The sequence below is a fragment of the Manihot esculenta genome, chromosome 16 (genome assembly GCF_001659605.2).
Source record: "Manihot esculenta cultivar AM560-2 chromosome 16, M.esculenta_v8, whole genome shotgun sequence".
In the NCBI taxonomy this organism is placed as follows: Eukaryota; Viridiplantae; Streptophyta; class Magnoliopsida; order Malpighiales; family Euphorbiaceae; genus Manihot; species Manihot esculenta.
The window spans coordinates 30556773-30571833 of record NC_035176.2 but is presented as its reverse complement, the minus strand read 5'-3'; the positions used below and the strand labels follow the sequence as shown (position 1 = coordinate 30571833).

The following is a 15061-nucleotide window of genomic DNA, read 5'->3' as shown; positions in this document are numbered from 1 at the left end:
TAAAATATTTTTAATATTATAAAAAATATATTAATTAATTTATCTATTAAGTATTAATTTTAATTAATAAATTTTTTAAAAATTCAAAAAATCTAATTTTTTAAAATTATATAAACTAAACAGTAATAGAGAAAAATAAATTAAACCAAATTAAAATTTTATTAAATCAAATTTTAAATATTGTATAAATAATTTGATTCACTTACTATCCAGTTTAGGTACGTAGACAAATTCCAACACTGGGGTAGGACACCGATGACACACCTAACGTATATCACGTAGTTTATGGATATTACAGAAAACTTGAGGGGCCTCACATTAATTTCCCAACGAGTTAAACAGCGAGCCAAGGGCATTGGCTAATCACTCCAAAGCCCACACGCTAAAAAACAGCTTCTTCGTAGACCCCAAAGCAAATAGGCCGCTCAAAAGCCGCCAGATCTCTTAGAATTTCTTATACCTTCCCCAATTTCTGCTGGAAAATCACTTCGATGATCTGATTGTAAGCTCATTCGTCTCTAAACCATCGCAAAATCTTTTACAGTCGTCGGGTTCTAGTTCAGTGAAACTGTGAGTTAATCTTTTGATATATAATACATGTTGTTTTAGATCTATTAGCTTTTTCGATTTTAGTATCAGTTATAAGTTCTATTGGTTATGGAATTTGTAAGGCGAGAGGAATAGATCATATGATATGAAAATTGAAAGGAGCCAAATATTTCTGTGTTCTAAGGCGAGTGGAATTAGAATAGATAGTTTAGCTTGTATTTTGATTCTTCGTAGAATTGCTCTTACCTGTTTATCTTGCTAATTTTTCATCTTTTTGGAAAAAAAAAATCCTCGGGTTCATTTTGCGACATTAACAAGTTCCTTTTTCACTTGATAGGGGATTCAGATAATCTCATTGATAGCAAGTTACTGCTGAAATTGATTTATTGACATGGGCGATAGCAATAGTAATTCGCCGCCTGGGTCTCCTAAAGAAAACCCAGATCAGGATGCTGACAAAAAACCAATTGCCAAGGATGATAGCACACTGGAAACTATAGTTCGTAGGATCCAGGACTCAATTTCCATAGGCAAGAAACACAAGTTTTGGGAAAGCCAACCAGTAGGTCAATTCAAAGACATTGGGGATGCAAGTTTGGCTGAGGGCCCGATTGAGCCTCCAACTCTATTGTCTGAAGTAAAGCAAGAACCTTACAATCTCCCTAGTCAATATGAATGGACCACTTGCGACATTGACTTGGAAGAGACTTGCACTGAGGTTTACAATCTCTTGACGAACAATTACGTCGAGGATGATGAGAACATGTTTAGATTTAATTATTCTAAGGAGTTCCTAAGGTGGGCTTTGCGCCCTCCTGGTTATTACCGAAGTTGGCACATTGGGGTCCGTGCCAAGGGTTCAAAGAAGCTCGTTGCTTTTATAACAGGTGTGCCTGCAAGGATTAGAGTGCGTGATGAAGTTGTGAAAATGGCTGAGGTCAATTTCTTGTGTGTTCATAAGAAGCTCAGGTCAAAGAGACTTGCCCCTGTCTTGATTAAGGAGGTCACCAGGAGGGTGCATTTGGAGAATATTTGGCAAGCTGCTTACACTGCTGGAGTGGTTCTTCCAACACCAATAACAACTTGTCAGTATTGGCATAGGTCTTTGAACCCAAAGAAGCTTATTGATGTTGGCTTCTCCAGGCTTGGAGCGAGAATGACCATGAGCCGCACCATAAAACTTTACAAGTTACCAGATTCACCAGCTACTCCTGGATTTAGAAAAATGGAGCTTCGTGATGTACCTGCCGTTACACGATTGCTCAGAGACTACTTGAGCCAGTTTATTGTTGCTCCAGATTTTGATGAGAATGATGTGGAGCATTGGCTTCTCCCAGCTGAGAATGTGGTTGATAGTTTCTTGGTTGAGAGCCAAGAGAATCATGAGATCACTGACTTCTGCAGCTTCTACACCCTTCCGTCATCAATACTAGGCAACCAGAATTATTCCACTTTGAAAGCTGCTTATTCATTTTATAACATTGCTACTAAGACTCCACTGCTCCAGTTGATGAATGATGCACTTATCGTTGCCAAGCAAAAGGACTTTGACGTTTTTAATGCATTAGATGTCATGCAAAACCAATCTTTCCTGAAAGAGCTGAAATTTGGACCAGGTGATGGGCAACTTCACTATTATCTTTATAATTATCGGATAAGAAATGGTATTGCACCATCAGAACTTGGGCTTGTACTCTTGTAGTTTCATGAGTCTGCATGTGTGCAGTGATCTCTGTTGATGACAAGGTATGTCAGTTGCATTTCCCCCCTTTCCTGAGCAGTTATAGCAGCAGCAGAAGAAAAGGAAAAAGAAAAAAAAAAGAGAATATGCAGTGTATTTGAGAAACAAGTCCAATGTTTTTATACGTCCAAAGTTATGGGGACATTTCAATGTTGTTTGTCATTCAAATTGTTATCTGGACACTAATGTTTTTGAGATTTTGAAAACCCTTTCCATTCTTGAGTTTTGATATCTCTCATTTTTCTCTACTATAATTCTGTGGACAATCCATGCTATAAGCAGCATGATTATTTGCTTAATTCTCTGATGTTGCGCTTGTGGCTGCAATTAATGTCTAAATCCTATTCCTGCATGTTTTTTACTTATTTTCAGTTAGCTTATGGTAATGCCTCTTTCTGTTCAAGTTTTACAAAGAAATGGCTGCGCGCTAATGAATGTGATCCTCAAATGAAACCTCAAAAGCAACTTTGAGGATTTATGCAATTTTGATGGATTTTACACAAGAATTTTGCTTGATTTCATTTCATTAGAGTTGTCAAGACCGCATATGGATGTCAGTATCATAGAACTAATTCCATCTTCTTTTTCCCCCTGTACTTCTGATTTTGTCCTATATGAATGTTTCTTTTAAGCTCTTAACTTTGTACATTAGAAATTCAGTTATCTGGGTTATCTTATTACTTCCATGGTCAACTCAATTTCTTTCAACAAATAGTAAAATATATTGATAATATACTAAGGCTTAATTGCATAGGTAATTAGTGGACATCATTAATTTTAATTGTCATATAAAAGGTACATCTTTTACTGAACTTCATAAATTTTGTCATATAAAAGTTGCGTGTATTACGGGATTTCATGGAATTATGTCCCTTCTTGGCAGGATGCATAAATAAACAAGTAAATAATCATAACTTGCATTCAATTATTTCAAGGGGAAAAAATCGCTTGGTTATATCTCTGGAAAATCTGCTCAGTTTCCATGGAAATGCGGCAATAGTATTCTATTGACCCTCGGAAGTTATTGACGCGCTCCGAACTTGAATGATTCACAATATGGTAGACTCTTAAGAGTTTTTTTTTGATAAATTTATGGTGATTAGGACTTAATAATGATTAGAATGAAATTAAAAGCCGATAACTATTTTTATGAATCAAAATATTAATATTTAGAGATTGAAAGATTTTAATTTTTAACTAACCACTATTAAAACAATTAATAATTATTAAAACAGTTAACGTCTAATAAAATATCTACCATTGCCGAATATGGCCAAGTCCTCAGTGTAGTGTTTTAAAAAGAAAGAAATTTTCTCTGTTCTTTAGAATAAGGGAGTTGCATTGTGCAAAAGGAGCCCCGCCGCCGGCATCTACAAAGGATAGCTCGAATCACAGCCTAAGGGGATGAAAGGGTCAAGTAAACTGGCCAAGTGAGTTGCCTTGTAGAAGTAGCTAGCCAATATACTACTTGCCTACTTTGTTAGCTTTTCTACTAATACAATTTAATAACAAGTCTGGAGACACAGCGGATTGATCTTTCACAACCATGAAAGTTGCTCCAGTCTCCCAACTTAATAAGAATTGTTCCTTCTGTAACCATATAAATAAGTTTCAAATCAGACTTGTACTAGCAAGGATGATCACCAACATAGCGTAGACTTGCACTTGCAAGGCAAAAAACAAAACAAAAAAGGGGAATCCGCCTCCTAAACCTAAAAGGTTTTAGCGCCGATCCTAATTTTATGTAACCATTTAAATGAAGATGCAAGTGTGAGAAAGAAAATGAGTTAGCGTCCAACTTGAGCTTTAGCTCACAACCTACCAAAAGGAAGCCTAGGACTTGTAGGCTGGAGAGCAGAAGGGGGATTAATGACTCATTGATTATATTCTGTTCGCTTTAGTTTACACTACGTTGCTTGCTCAATAGCCAGGCTTGGAATATGCAGTAAAGTCTCGTTTTGTAGTGCAAAAAGAATTAGTTAAAAACAGAGCCACCATACAACCATGACAAGATGTTGATCTGCAAATTGTTTACTCTACAAAAAAACTCACCTACTCCTATTTGAAAGATTACATGGCAATTATTACTTTAAAACTGCCCTTTCCTTTAGCTTCATCACATCTGATAAAGATGAGGAAAGATACAGTTCAAGACAATATTTACATGCACTCTACTTGAATGGGTCATCGTCCCTATCTGATAAGCATAAATCTGTATCTCAAGCCATAAGAACAATCCCACCTTGTGAACCTGTAGAGTTAATTATAAGAGTACACATTAAAAGAAAATGGAAAAGCAATGACAAAAGAAACAGGAATGTGACTTTACATTTCTCAAATATCTCTTTGGCCAATTGTAGTAGCGAATCTGTGTCCTCGGCCATCTTTGAAACCCTCTCTGCTTCTTTAACTGCTTCAGCTGCAACAAATGATTTGTTTTCTGCCTCAGCTATTCTATAGGCGGCAGCTACTGCAGCTTCTTCCATCGTACCACCAGAATTTATGCAACCTACGCTATGTAAAGGCCTAGGTTGGATAGATTTCTGTTTTGGCGTAGGTATTTTTGTCCCTGATGGGGAACTATTCTTTATCTTATAAAAATTCTGAACCTGCATTTTAAACCATTTAGTATGACCTCCAAATGCGAATTCTAGGCAAATTTATTCTCAAAGGAAATGTGTAAACTATTCCCTTCTACCTCTAGAAAATTTTGTTTCCTCGCTCCCCCATGTTATGTTTCTTCTACTAGCGTGACACATTTTCTCATGGTTCAATAAAAGTACAAACATGGATTCAAGAGATCAGTCTTATTATCAGCTGCAATTTTTTACTAGAGTCTACTCCATGTATTACATGAGACTCCTTCCCTTCTATTTGCTTACTTTTTTAGAGGAGGATGGGTGGGGCTAGCAGTTGCTGGAATAGTTTTATGTTAAAACCCCAACTCTCCACATAATTTCATCCATACACTTCATTCTCCATTTCTTTCCATGCAAAAATGGAGTCAGCAAAGCAAGGATAAAAATAATAAGTGCAACAAGTTAAAAGAATTTAGGAAACTTTATTCAGCATGTTAAACAAATGTATTTTGTGGTATAGCAAGCAGGTATCAATATCAAGACATGGCAAATTGGGAATCAAGGAAGAAGTGTAGCATCGGAATTGTTAAAGATATAAAATATTCTTGTGGCCTTCACCTACAAGCTTGAGTTTTTAGGTTGAGCGGTTTCATGACTTGATATTGAAGCCTTTCAAATCAACAAGTCCAGAATTTGAATCCTAGCTGCTTCTCCATTTATTTGTTATACATTTTTGCACAAGAAAGTAGGTTCATACTTGTTCACGCTCTAAATCTAGTGGTATTTGTGTGCGGGAGTGTGCAAGAGATATAAAACTATCATCATAGCTTTCACTCACAAACTTCAGCTTTTTTAGGTTGAGTAATTTCATGATAGTAAAGAAATGATTCACCTTTTCAAGTTTTTCCTGTGCAACCAATCTTCTTAACCTTGCACTTAATTGTCTTCTAAAATTTTGTGGCACCTCCTGCCTTTGCTGTATGAAGAATCATGGAAAGAAACAAACTTGTCATATTTCTAAAAACTCATAGAAAAAGATAATGGCACAACAATAAAATACAAGTAAACAAGATGTTATCCAGCAGAATGCACCAGCATACCCAAAAATTAGCAATGCGAGTAATTGCAATACTCTTTAAATTTCCAACCCAATAAAATCCTATTAAAATGCTTCAGTCAAGTATACTTGGATTGTAGTCTTTTCAATAATTTCACATTTCACAATTTCTAATGTGTAGTATCATTACATTTCTAGACCAATCCTTGAAGACAGAAGAATAGTAGTCTATATGCACTTCATGTCATCATTCGCTTGCATAAACTATCAAATCTGACAAAATCATGAAGCTTTAATTTCTAACCACTATACTAGCCTCGTTCCTGGTAAATCAATGGCATTGGTACAGAAGTAAAAGAACATTGTCTTGTTAGAAACTTCCTTCAGACCTCGATGTAGCTCACAATTGCACTGGTGTCCACTCCAGGTTGGCTATTCAAGGCTGAAATTGCTTCAAAGATCATTGCATTATACCTGCAAAATCAAGTAATTTGGGCAATCACATATCACAAGAAAAGGAGGAAAAGAGAAACCTAGCAAGGTCTCTACTGCATCGGCGTGCATTGGGCAACAGATAAATAACAATAGCTGCACTTATGTAGTACATTAGATTAAGCAGTGACATTATGGAATTAACCACATGACACTTTCATAAACAAAGAAAAAGTGGGGCACAGCAAGTGCAAAAGGAAATCAAGTGCATACTTTGGAGCACCTTTCCCATCTACAATGCTTGTTGAAGAATCATCAACGATGAGATCTGCCTTAATTGGAGCAGTAGAAGTAGTCTGTAGATTGGAACTAGGAATTGAAGAAGCAGCAGAAGCAGGATCATCAGATATCGCTTTTGGTTTTGCTGTCCGCGATTTTTCCCTCTGGCATTGGCCACCGGCACTGGCATTCATATTCCGCCATTTATCCTACCAAAAAAAAAATCACCATAACTAAACCTCAGAAAGCATTCTAGATACAAGCAACCGGCCATTTTTTAAGCTTCATCATTTAATACAAAGCTGCAAGAAACTCGTTTACAAAATCATCTCCCTTTTCCAATCAAGAATCCAACTACCACTCATAAACAGCTCAAGCACGCCTTCTTCAACAAAAAAGGTAAAAAATTTTCCAAACCCAGTTAGTCCATGTAGCTCAACTCTTGAAATCAGAATACGTGGTTGTAGCAAGCTCAAAAACAATCCAAGAACAGGTTGGTTTTCGATTTCCCAGATCAAAACTGAAAGAAAATCATATATTTATAGAGATGGAAAAAGAAAGAACCTTAAGATCGATGTTGGAGCGGGCAAAAAGGAAGGGATTAAATTCTGGGTCTTTCTGGATGTTTTTCCACTTGCCTGTACCGTGTTTGGCTACTCCTGCTTTTAGTGCTTCTTCTTCCTCTGAAGTCCATTTCTGTTTCGGATTTCCCATCCCTCTCCCCAACCTTAACCTTCAATCTTTCCGACCGATCAGCAAGCTTCGTTCATGGCAACTTTCTTCATGCTCTGTTTCCCAACTCCCTCGCAACGGAAACCGTTTTTATTTATGTGTCAGCCCTAGTTTTTGCAATTTGAAAAAACGACGTCGTTTCCTCTCCCCTCCAGCACGACACCGTTTCCACTTTCCGAGACGACTCGTAGCTCTTGATTAGGAAGGCCCTTTTTTCAAGTACTATGCCAATCCCACACGTCCACGTGGCAGCTTTAGGGATGACAATAGTCCAAGTCAGTTCCTCCCCTATCCCCAAGCCAAGACTCTGAGAGTCTGAGAACACAGAGAGAGAGCTAAGACTTCTCAGGTTTCAGTTTCTACAGAAAGCTCACCCCTCACACGCATAGTCTGGAGTTATCAAACCATACAAATGGCGTAAAGCTTAAACCTTTGATTCTTTTCAGAACGGAGAAAGAATAGTTTCTGGATAACATCCTTATAGAATTCCAAAATGGAGTGTATAGGAGCTCGAAATTTCACAGCAATGGCCGTGTTTTCATTCTCTGCGGGGACGTCGAGGAGGAGAACGCTGAGAACATATAGACAAGGAGGTCTTTCAAACAAACGGTGTCATTTGTATCGAGTGAGAGCAAGCAGTGCAGGCACCGATAGTTGTGTGGCCATTAAAGAAGAATTTGCTGATGAGGAAGATTATATAAAGGCCGGTGGCTCCGAGCTTGTTTATGTTCAAATGCAGCAGAATAAGGACATGGAACAACAGTCTAAACTCGCCGATAAGGTTTCTTTCTCTCTTTATCTCTTAACTGGAACGTTACCTTATTTGAAATGACTTGTCGTTTTGTTTCATTCTTCTTCTTTTTGGTGATGATGCTGTGTAGTTGCCGCCGATACCAATTGGAGATGAAGTGCTGGATTTGGTGGTTATTGGTTGCGGTCCAGCTGGTCTAGCTCTTGCTGCAGAATCAGCGAAGTTGGGATTAAGTGTTGGACTCATAGGTCCGGATCTTCCTTTTACCAATAATTATGGTGTCTGGGAGGATGAATTTAAAGGTAACTTTTTATTTCTTGCGCCTCTTGGGAATCACAATTTTAATTTCAAATCAGATAAGAAATTCTGTGTTTCTAATTTTTTAAAGGAACATTTTTGTCTGTTTGGAAACTGGAACCCTGCCCTTATTTAATAGTCTATCCATGTCTTTTTCTTATGTTAAACTTTAGTTCATGGCATGGCTACTGGAAAGTTTCAAATTACTCCATTACCTGCTTCCATTATCATCTAATAGACATTTACTTGTATTATAATTTTCAGATCTTGGACTTGAAGGATGTATTGAGCATGTCTGGCGGGATACTATAGTGTATCTTGATGATGATGATCCTATTCTGATTGGTCGTGCCTATGGACGAGTTAGTAGACATTTACTCCATGAAGAGTTGTTGAGGAGGTAGAGTAGCTGGGCTTTATTTATTTATTTGCTTGTTATTTATTTCATTTGGTGTTGTAATGTTGTATTCTGTAGATATATATAATCTGTATTGATTTCCTCTAGGTGTGTCGAGTCAGGTGTTTCATATCTTAGCTCAAAAGTGGAAAGAATTATTGAAGCCTCTGATGGTCATAGTCTGGTAGCATGTGAACGTGATATTGTTGTTTCATGCAGGTGAAATGTCATATCCTTAATTTAAGCTCTTCTCATAACAGTACACGGGTTTATTAAGTTTGAATCCTGTATCAAGTTCCTAATGTGTTATTATAGGCTTGCCACTGTTGCATCTGGGGCAGCCTCAGGGAAACTATTGCTGTATGAAGTGGGAGGTCCTCGGGTTTCTGTCCAAACAGCTTATGGTGTGGAGGTTGAGGTATGAATTAGGTTACACCAATGAAGAAATTATATAGAATACAAATTATTTACTATATGTTCTGTACTTGACTTTTTACATGTTGGAGCTGATTCTTTAGTACTAATGCTTTTGTCCTTTCTTGCCACTATTTAAATTTTTCCAAAGCACTTTTTACTTTAATACAAGAGGCAGCGCCACTCTCCACACTTTAAAAACCCAACAAAACAACAGAGGAAACTCGTGGATTTTTTTCCCTCTTTTGGATAATTATAGGCATATTGGGTTTAAGGCACAGTTGAGTTGAGTTGAGTTGAGTTATCCAAGTATAGGTTGAACTAATGCAACTTTCATATTATTGAGTTGTCTTTTTCTCAGGATAGAATGATAGATGGAGGATTTTAGAACTTGTTCTCAGATGAAACGTTGACTAACTGTGTTTTTTTTTTTTTTTTCTTTATATATATATATCTTTATATTTCCAGGTGGAAAACAATCCATATGATCCTAGTTTGATGGTCTTCATGGATTATAGAGACTACATGAAACAGAAAGTTCCCTGTTTAGAAGCTGAATATCCAACGTTTCTTTATGCCATGCCCATGTCATCAACAAGAGTTTTCTTTGAGGTCATTTCAAATGGATTTGTTTTGCTTACACGTAGTTTTATTCATAACAATTATGTGCAAAGTATTTAGGGTTGATATATTGCAGGAAACTTGTTTGGCCTCCAAAGATGCTATGCCTTTTGACTTGTTAAAGAGAAAGCTCATGTCAAGGTTAGAGACCATGGGAATCCGAATTTTAAAAACATATGAAGAGGTAAACTTCACCATACTTTGTTGTCTTCTAGGCGGTATGTTAAACCGGGATTTTCTGTTTTATGATTAGTACCAGAACAGGACTTAGCATATTCACACTCCCTAATATCCATAGTTAGTTGGGACTTGGGAGTTAGAGTAGAAGTTGAATGGTTTTAGTGAAAGTCAGAATTTTGGACAATTGTGTCATTGTGTTTCGATATATTCGAGATTCTGTCATATTCCATGATAATTTATGGCTTTATAATTAACCTGATCACTGTAGCTGAATAATGGATACATATAACAAATAGGCTTTTCAATCCCCCTTTCTTTCTGAATATCTGTTTCTCATATATGATAGAAGATAAGAAAGCATATTGAAGTTTATCTTTGTGCTACGTAAAGATCAATTAAAGCCTTTTTGGTTTGTCATGTTTGTCCCTGATAATTTTGGAGGAAACAAAAAATTCTACTGCGCTTATGACATAGATATGAAATTGTTGTATCACCATTCCTACATATTACACATCTTGCTCACACTGCCAGCAAGAAGTCCCTGGACTAGTACATTTTGAGACCATTTATGAATGTACTAGGAGTCGTTTTATGTGCTATAGATGGTAGCTTTTTTACAAATCAATCTTGCTCATGTAACATAAACTATATGATAACTTATTTCTTTATGCACCTAACATAATTTTCAATCCTTTTTGAAGGAATGGTCTTATATTCCAGTTGGAGGTTCCTTGCCCAATACTGAACAAAAGAACCTCGCATTTGGTGCTGCTGCTAGCATGGTGCACCCAGCCACTGGTAAGAAAAGAATGACAAACTCTATTTTCTTGTAGAAAATCTAGTTCGGTGGAGACTATTCATATTGTCTTTATCAAACAGGTTATTCTGTGGTGAGATCATTGTCAGAGGCTCCAAATTATGCTTCTACAATTGCAAACATATTGAAACAGGACCATCCTAACGCCAAGCTTCATCATAAAAGAAGTAATGCAAATATCTCAATGCAAGGTATGTTTAGCATTGACATGTATGCATGTAGACTCGCTCAAAATCATCCTTAGCACTCTTGTTTATTTTGTTGTTCATTCTGTGTGTTATTGCATAACTAAATTCCTGAAACAAAGTACTTTCTACTGAATATAGTAATAATTCTTACTCAATGCTAACAATCATGGCTTCTTCTGGGTCTTTATCCATAGAAACTCTGATCCTGCCTCTGCAAGTATGAATAAAACTAGAAGAGATAACTGTGAACTTGCTTCCCTTGTGTAATCCGAGTTTCCATGTTTTCATTTCTGACATATATAGCAAAGAATTGCTAATGGCCAAAAGAGGAAAAAGTGAAAATTGTGCTTAGGAGATTATTTAGAGATCTAAATGTAACCGTTAAGGGTCAAATTGCCAACTTCAGAATTTGGAAGATGGCCCAGCATTAATGCTCCATTTAGACCTTGCCAACTTCAGAGTTAGGTAGATTGCTGGGTAGTTCCTCTATTTCATAGCCTACCTGCATAATTGGTTAGGTTTGTTTTTAACACTTTGGTATTAGTAGGAGGACTTCTATTCTATGTTGATCTCTTTCTCCTTCTGTTGAAATCAGCGAGAATCCTTTTTCTCAGACCATCGCTAAGAACACAAGAAAGTTAATTAATAGGGGGTGTTTGCTAATTGTGCAATATGATGGCCATGTTTGATTCATTTCATGATAAAGTCTACAGGAGCTAAACCTTGAAGAGCATTTTTCTGTTGCCACTGGTCATGCTGCCCCAGGGCAATTTTTTTCCGTTTAGATGAGATCTCTCTTCCCTGGTAGGTGGAAAATAATTTCTAGATGTGAATATGCCATTTTAGTGTTTCTTATTTTATATTATTTTTTCATATAGTCAAGATAGATCATAGCATATATAAAACGCAAAGCTTGTATGCAAAATTAGGGAATATGTTCCAGAGTTTAGGAACATGCAATCCATGGCATGTTAGCTTGTGTTCTTGCTTCGCAACTGGAAACTTTGCATTAACCGTGTGTGCTGTTTGATGTGCAAGTACAGTTCAAGAAAACCAAGTGCCTGCAATATATTTCTGAGGAAATTGCAAAATCATTTATGTTCACGTTTAAATTATATCATTTACATCTATGGGAGATTTAATTTATGATGATCACATTACTTTTCTCAGCTTGGGATACTCTTTGGCCACAAGAAAGGAAACGTCAAAGGGCATTCTTTCTCTTTGGTCTAGCACTTATACTGCAACTGGATATTGAGGGCATTAGAACATTCTTCCATACTTTCTTCCGCTTACCCAGTTGGTATGATTTAAACTCCTCTTACCTTTATTCTTCCCTCCGTTATCTGTATCCGCAAGTTATTTGCCTTCAATGTTGCTCCATATTTGCATACAGTGGCTTAATTTCATATAAAAAAAAAGATTAAGAATGTATTGGTCTTGAAATGTACATATTGGAGAATTAAACCATATATGCCTTGGTTCATCATCTTCTAAAACCAGTTCAGAGAATATGGAACATCAACACATATTCTGACACGTTCAGTGAAAAAAGTCCCTAGCAAGCACAATAGCTGGAGATTTTACATATTCGAATCAATAATATGATAATTGCATCACCATGAGCAAAGACATGTCAATGAATACATAACTACAAGCTTCACCCCTTCACCTTGGAACAACTAATGTATGCATGTTTGTGCAGGATGTGGCAGGGATTCCTTGGGTCGACTCTGTCGTCAGCTGACCTTGTAGTATTTGCGTTCTATATGTTTTTTATTGCACCAAATGATATGAGAATGTGCCTTGTTAGGCATCTAGTTTCTGATCCAACCGGAGCAACTATGATAAGAACTTATCTCACACTATAGGCCTCACCTTCTATATTTCGAGTCTGGTTTTGTTCTATTTTGAATAGCCACTTAGAAACGTGAGGAGTCCTTTCACGCCTGAAATGCTAGTATTTCTGCAGATACATTTAGTTTGTATATTTCATCACTTAGTTCAAAGATAATGTTGTTTTTATATTTTTATTATTATTATGTTTTTTTTTTTTACCAACACAAAATCCATTGCATTTTTCAAGGCTCATGAGGCTAAGTATAAATTATAGCAAAATATTATACCAGGCAACAAACTCACAAGAATACAGAGGTCCAATCTAGACAAAAAATAACTCATTCAACCAGATCAAACTAATCTAACCAAAAATCATACAATCAACGAAGCTTTGTCATTCCGCATGCAACGGTACCGTTCAACAGGATTCAAACAGTCAGTAGCTCTAAATCACATCGCAAAAGCATCGGTCAGATCAAGAAGGCAATAACCAAAGCCACACCCTCGGCCGTATCAAGAAATAGCAAGCTAGAAATTCAAAATATGCAACCAAGCAGAAGAAGCATGCCTAAGAAAACCGAGCCTCGCCAACAATCAACATACACTAGAAGCATACTAGAGATCTCCATGAGTCGCGATTAAGATTGTCGGGATAAAGGGTCGGCCCATGCTATTTTTAATTTAGAATAGTCATGGAGCTGTCTGATGGAATCAATCTGAGGATCTAGCCGCCAATTATCGTCGATCCGACAACCATTGCTACAATGTGAGCCCAAAATTCACCGACAAACCAAACTCTTACAGATCCAAATCAAAATACTCTCAACAAATCAAAGAAAGAAACAAAAAATTGATGACGGCCAGACTTTTTGCACCAGAGTTTCACCGGAATCCTCTAAAACAGATCGGATCAATATTGTATAATTCAGCTCATAATTAAAACACGTGGATTGAGTCCAAAATTTCAGTCATCTCGTAACTCTATCAGCATGTACGTATGAAAATTGAATTAAATGATCGTTTGATAGTACATGTTTATATATATGAATTTAAGTGGTAGGGATGATAGTATACGTTTATATATATGAATTTAAGTGGTAGGGACGATGACTGTTATGCATTATAGCACTTATAAATTTTAGGTTTTTGAATCTCAAAATATTAAAAATAAACAGACATGCTTTGCTTAAAAACAAAAAATCCTCGTTTGACTCTTCTTAATGTTAAGCCCTAAAAAAGTGAAATTATTATTCACTTCTTTTGAGTTGTTCTTTCCACTCAAGTTATTATCTCTCAAATCTAGTGCTTTTATTTCAAGTCAAATAAATTCAATTTAATTTTTATTAAATAAATTTGTAATATAACAAGAAATTTTCATTTTTACAATTTTAAAAATTATTTACTATTTTTCTATATATATTTTTTTATTTTATGTTAATTAAAATACTAAATTCTAATATTTTAAATTTAAAAAAATAATATTTTATCATTAAAAAATGTTATATTAAATGAGACTCATTTGGGTTTAATGATAAAAATTTAGAAAAAAAAAAAGAATTAAATTTATTGAACCCTTGAGTTAACTGAAATTATTTCCGAACGAAATAAAGGTTACTCTGCTAACGAAGGTTGCCGAGATTTTTTTTTCCTTTTCGGAGATTGCCGAGATGAATTATTCGGATTCGGCAACAGCTCTCTCTCTCCTTATTCTCCCCATTTTTCAAATATAAAATAGAATATAGCAAATTAAAGAATATCTGAACTCTGTAGCTGTTGGGAGTTGACCGACCGCAGTGCAGATTAAAGAAATAGAAAGAAATCTAGATATTTTTTAACCCAACACCGAGGCCAGACAAGACACCTGAAGAGTTGGGCGTTCCTTAGGGCAACTAATTATCATTAAAAAAATATATTTTATCTATATTATTAATTGTAATACGTAATATTAAATGGGTTTAAAATTTTTGAAATGAATTCTGATAATTTATAATAAATCTTATCAGGTTTGGATGGTTTGCTTATTAAAATTACTAATTAGATTGTATTGTGAGCAAAGTTGGGCTTGGCATTACTAATTTGGTCGGAGTGCTTGAACCACCTGACCCATTTTGAAATCCTCAAGTAAATAGACTGAGAAGTTGGAATAATAGTGTCATGTTTGGAATTTGGTTGACAAATATTCTGGTTT

The 15061-nt window shown here is 36.0% G+C and overlaps 3 protein-coding genes across 6 annotated transcripts; 2 read left to right on the top strand and 1 right to left on the bottom strand.

Annotated features, from left to right (window-relative positions):
* The first annotated feature begins 322 nt into the window (after positions 1–322).
* On the top strand, positions 323–2521 carry LOC110603502 (glycylpeptide N-tetradecanoyltransferase 1). 4 transcript variants are annotated; one of them, XM_021741254.2, is made up of 2 exons: positions 323–502; positions 887–2521. In XM_021741254.2, the coding sequence occupies exon 2, from the start codon at positions 941–943 to the stop codon at positions 2249–2251; it is 1311 nt and encodes a 436-aa protein (XP_021596946.1). In that variant the 5' UTR covers positions 323–502; positions 887–940; the 3' UTR covers positions 2252–2521. The 4 variants fall into 4 exon arrangements, with proteins under 4 accessions (XP_021596946.1, XP_021596945.1, XP_021596944.1 ...); XM_021741253.2 differs by having other exon boundaries at positions 348–570; positions 896–2521; XM_021741252.2 differs by having other exon boundaries at positions 350–570.
* A 1725-nt stretch (positions 2522–4246) lies between these two features.
* On the bottom strand, positions 4247–7454 carry LOC110603504 (telomere repeat-binding factor 4). Its single transcript, XM_021741258.2, has 6 exons — positions 7202–7454; positions 6632–6846; positions 6316–6400; positions 5762–5845; positions 4620–4899; positions 4247–4541 (listed from the first exon to the last, which is right to left on the bottom strand). Exons 1-6 carry the CDS (start codon positions 7349–7351, stop codon positions 4510–4512), a joined length of 846 nt encoding a protein of 281 aa, XP_021596950.1. The 5' UTR covers positions 7352–7454; the 3' UTR covers positions 4247–4509.
* Positions 7455–7654: 200 nt separating this feature from the next.
* LOC110603501 (lycopene epsilon cyclase, chloroplastic) lies at positions 7655–13067 on the top strand. The gene is made up of 11 exons (XM_021741250.2): positions 7655–8150; positions 8251–8422; positions 8682–8817; positions 8923–9033; positions 9130–9232; positions 9697–9840; positions 9926–10033; positions 10731–10827; positions 10909–11037; positions 12205–12337; positions 12740–13067. Exons 1-11 carry the CDS (start codon positions 7863–7865, stop codon positions 12903–12905), a joined length of 1587 nt encoding a protein of 528 aa, XP_021596942.1. The 5' UTR covers positions 7655–7862; the 3' UTR covers positions 12906–13067.
* Positions 13068–15061: the final 1994 nt, after the last annotated feature.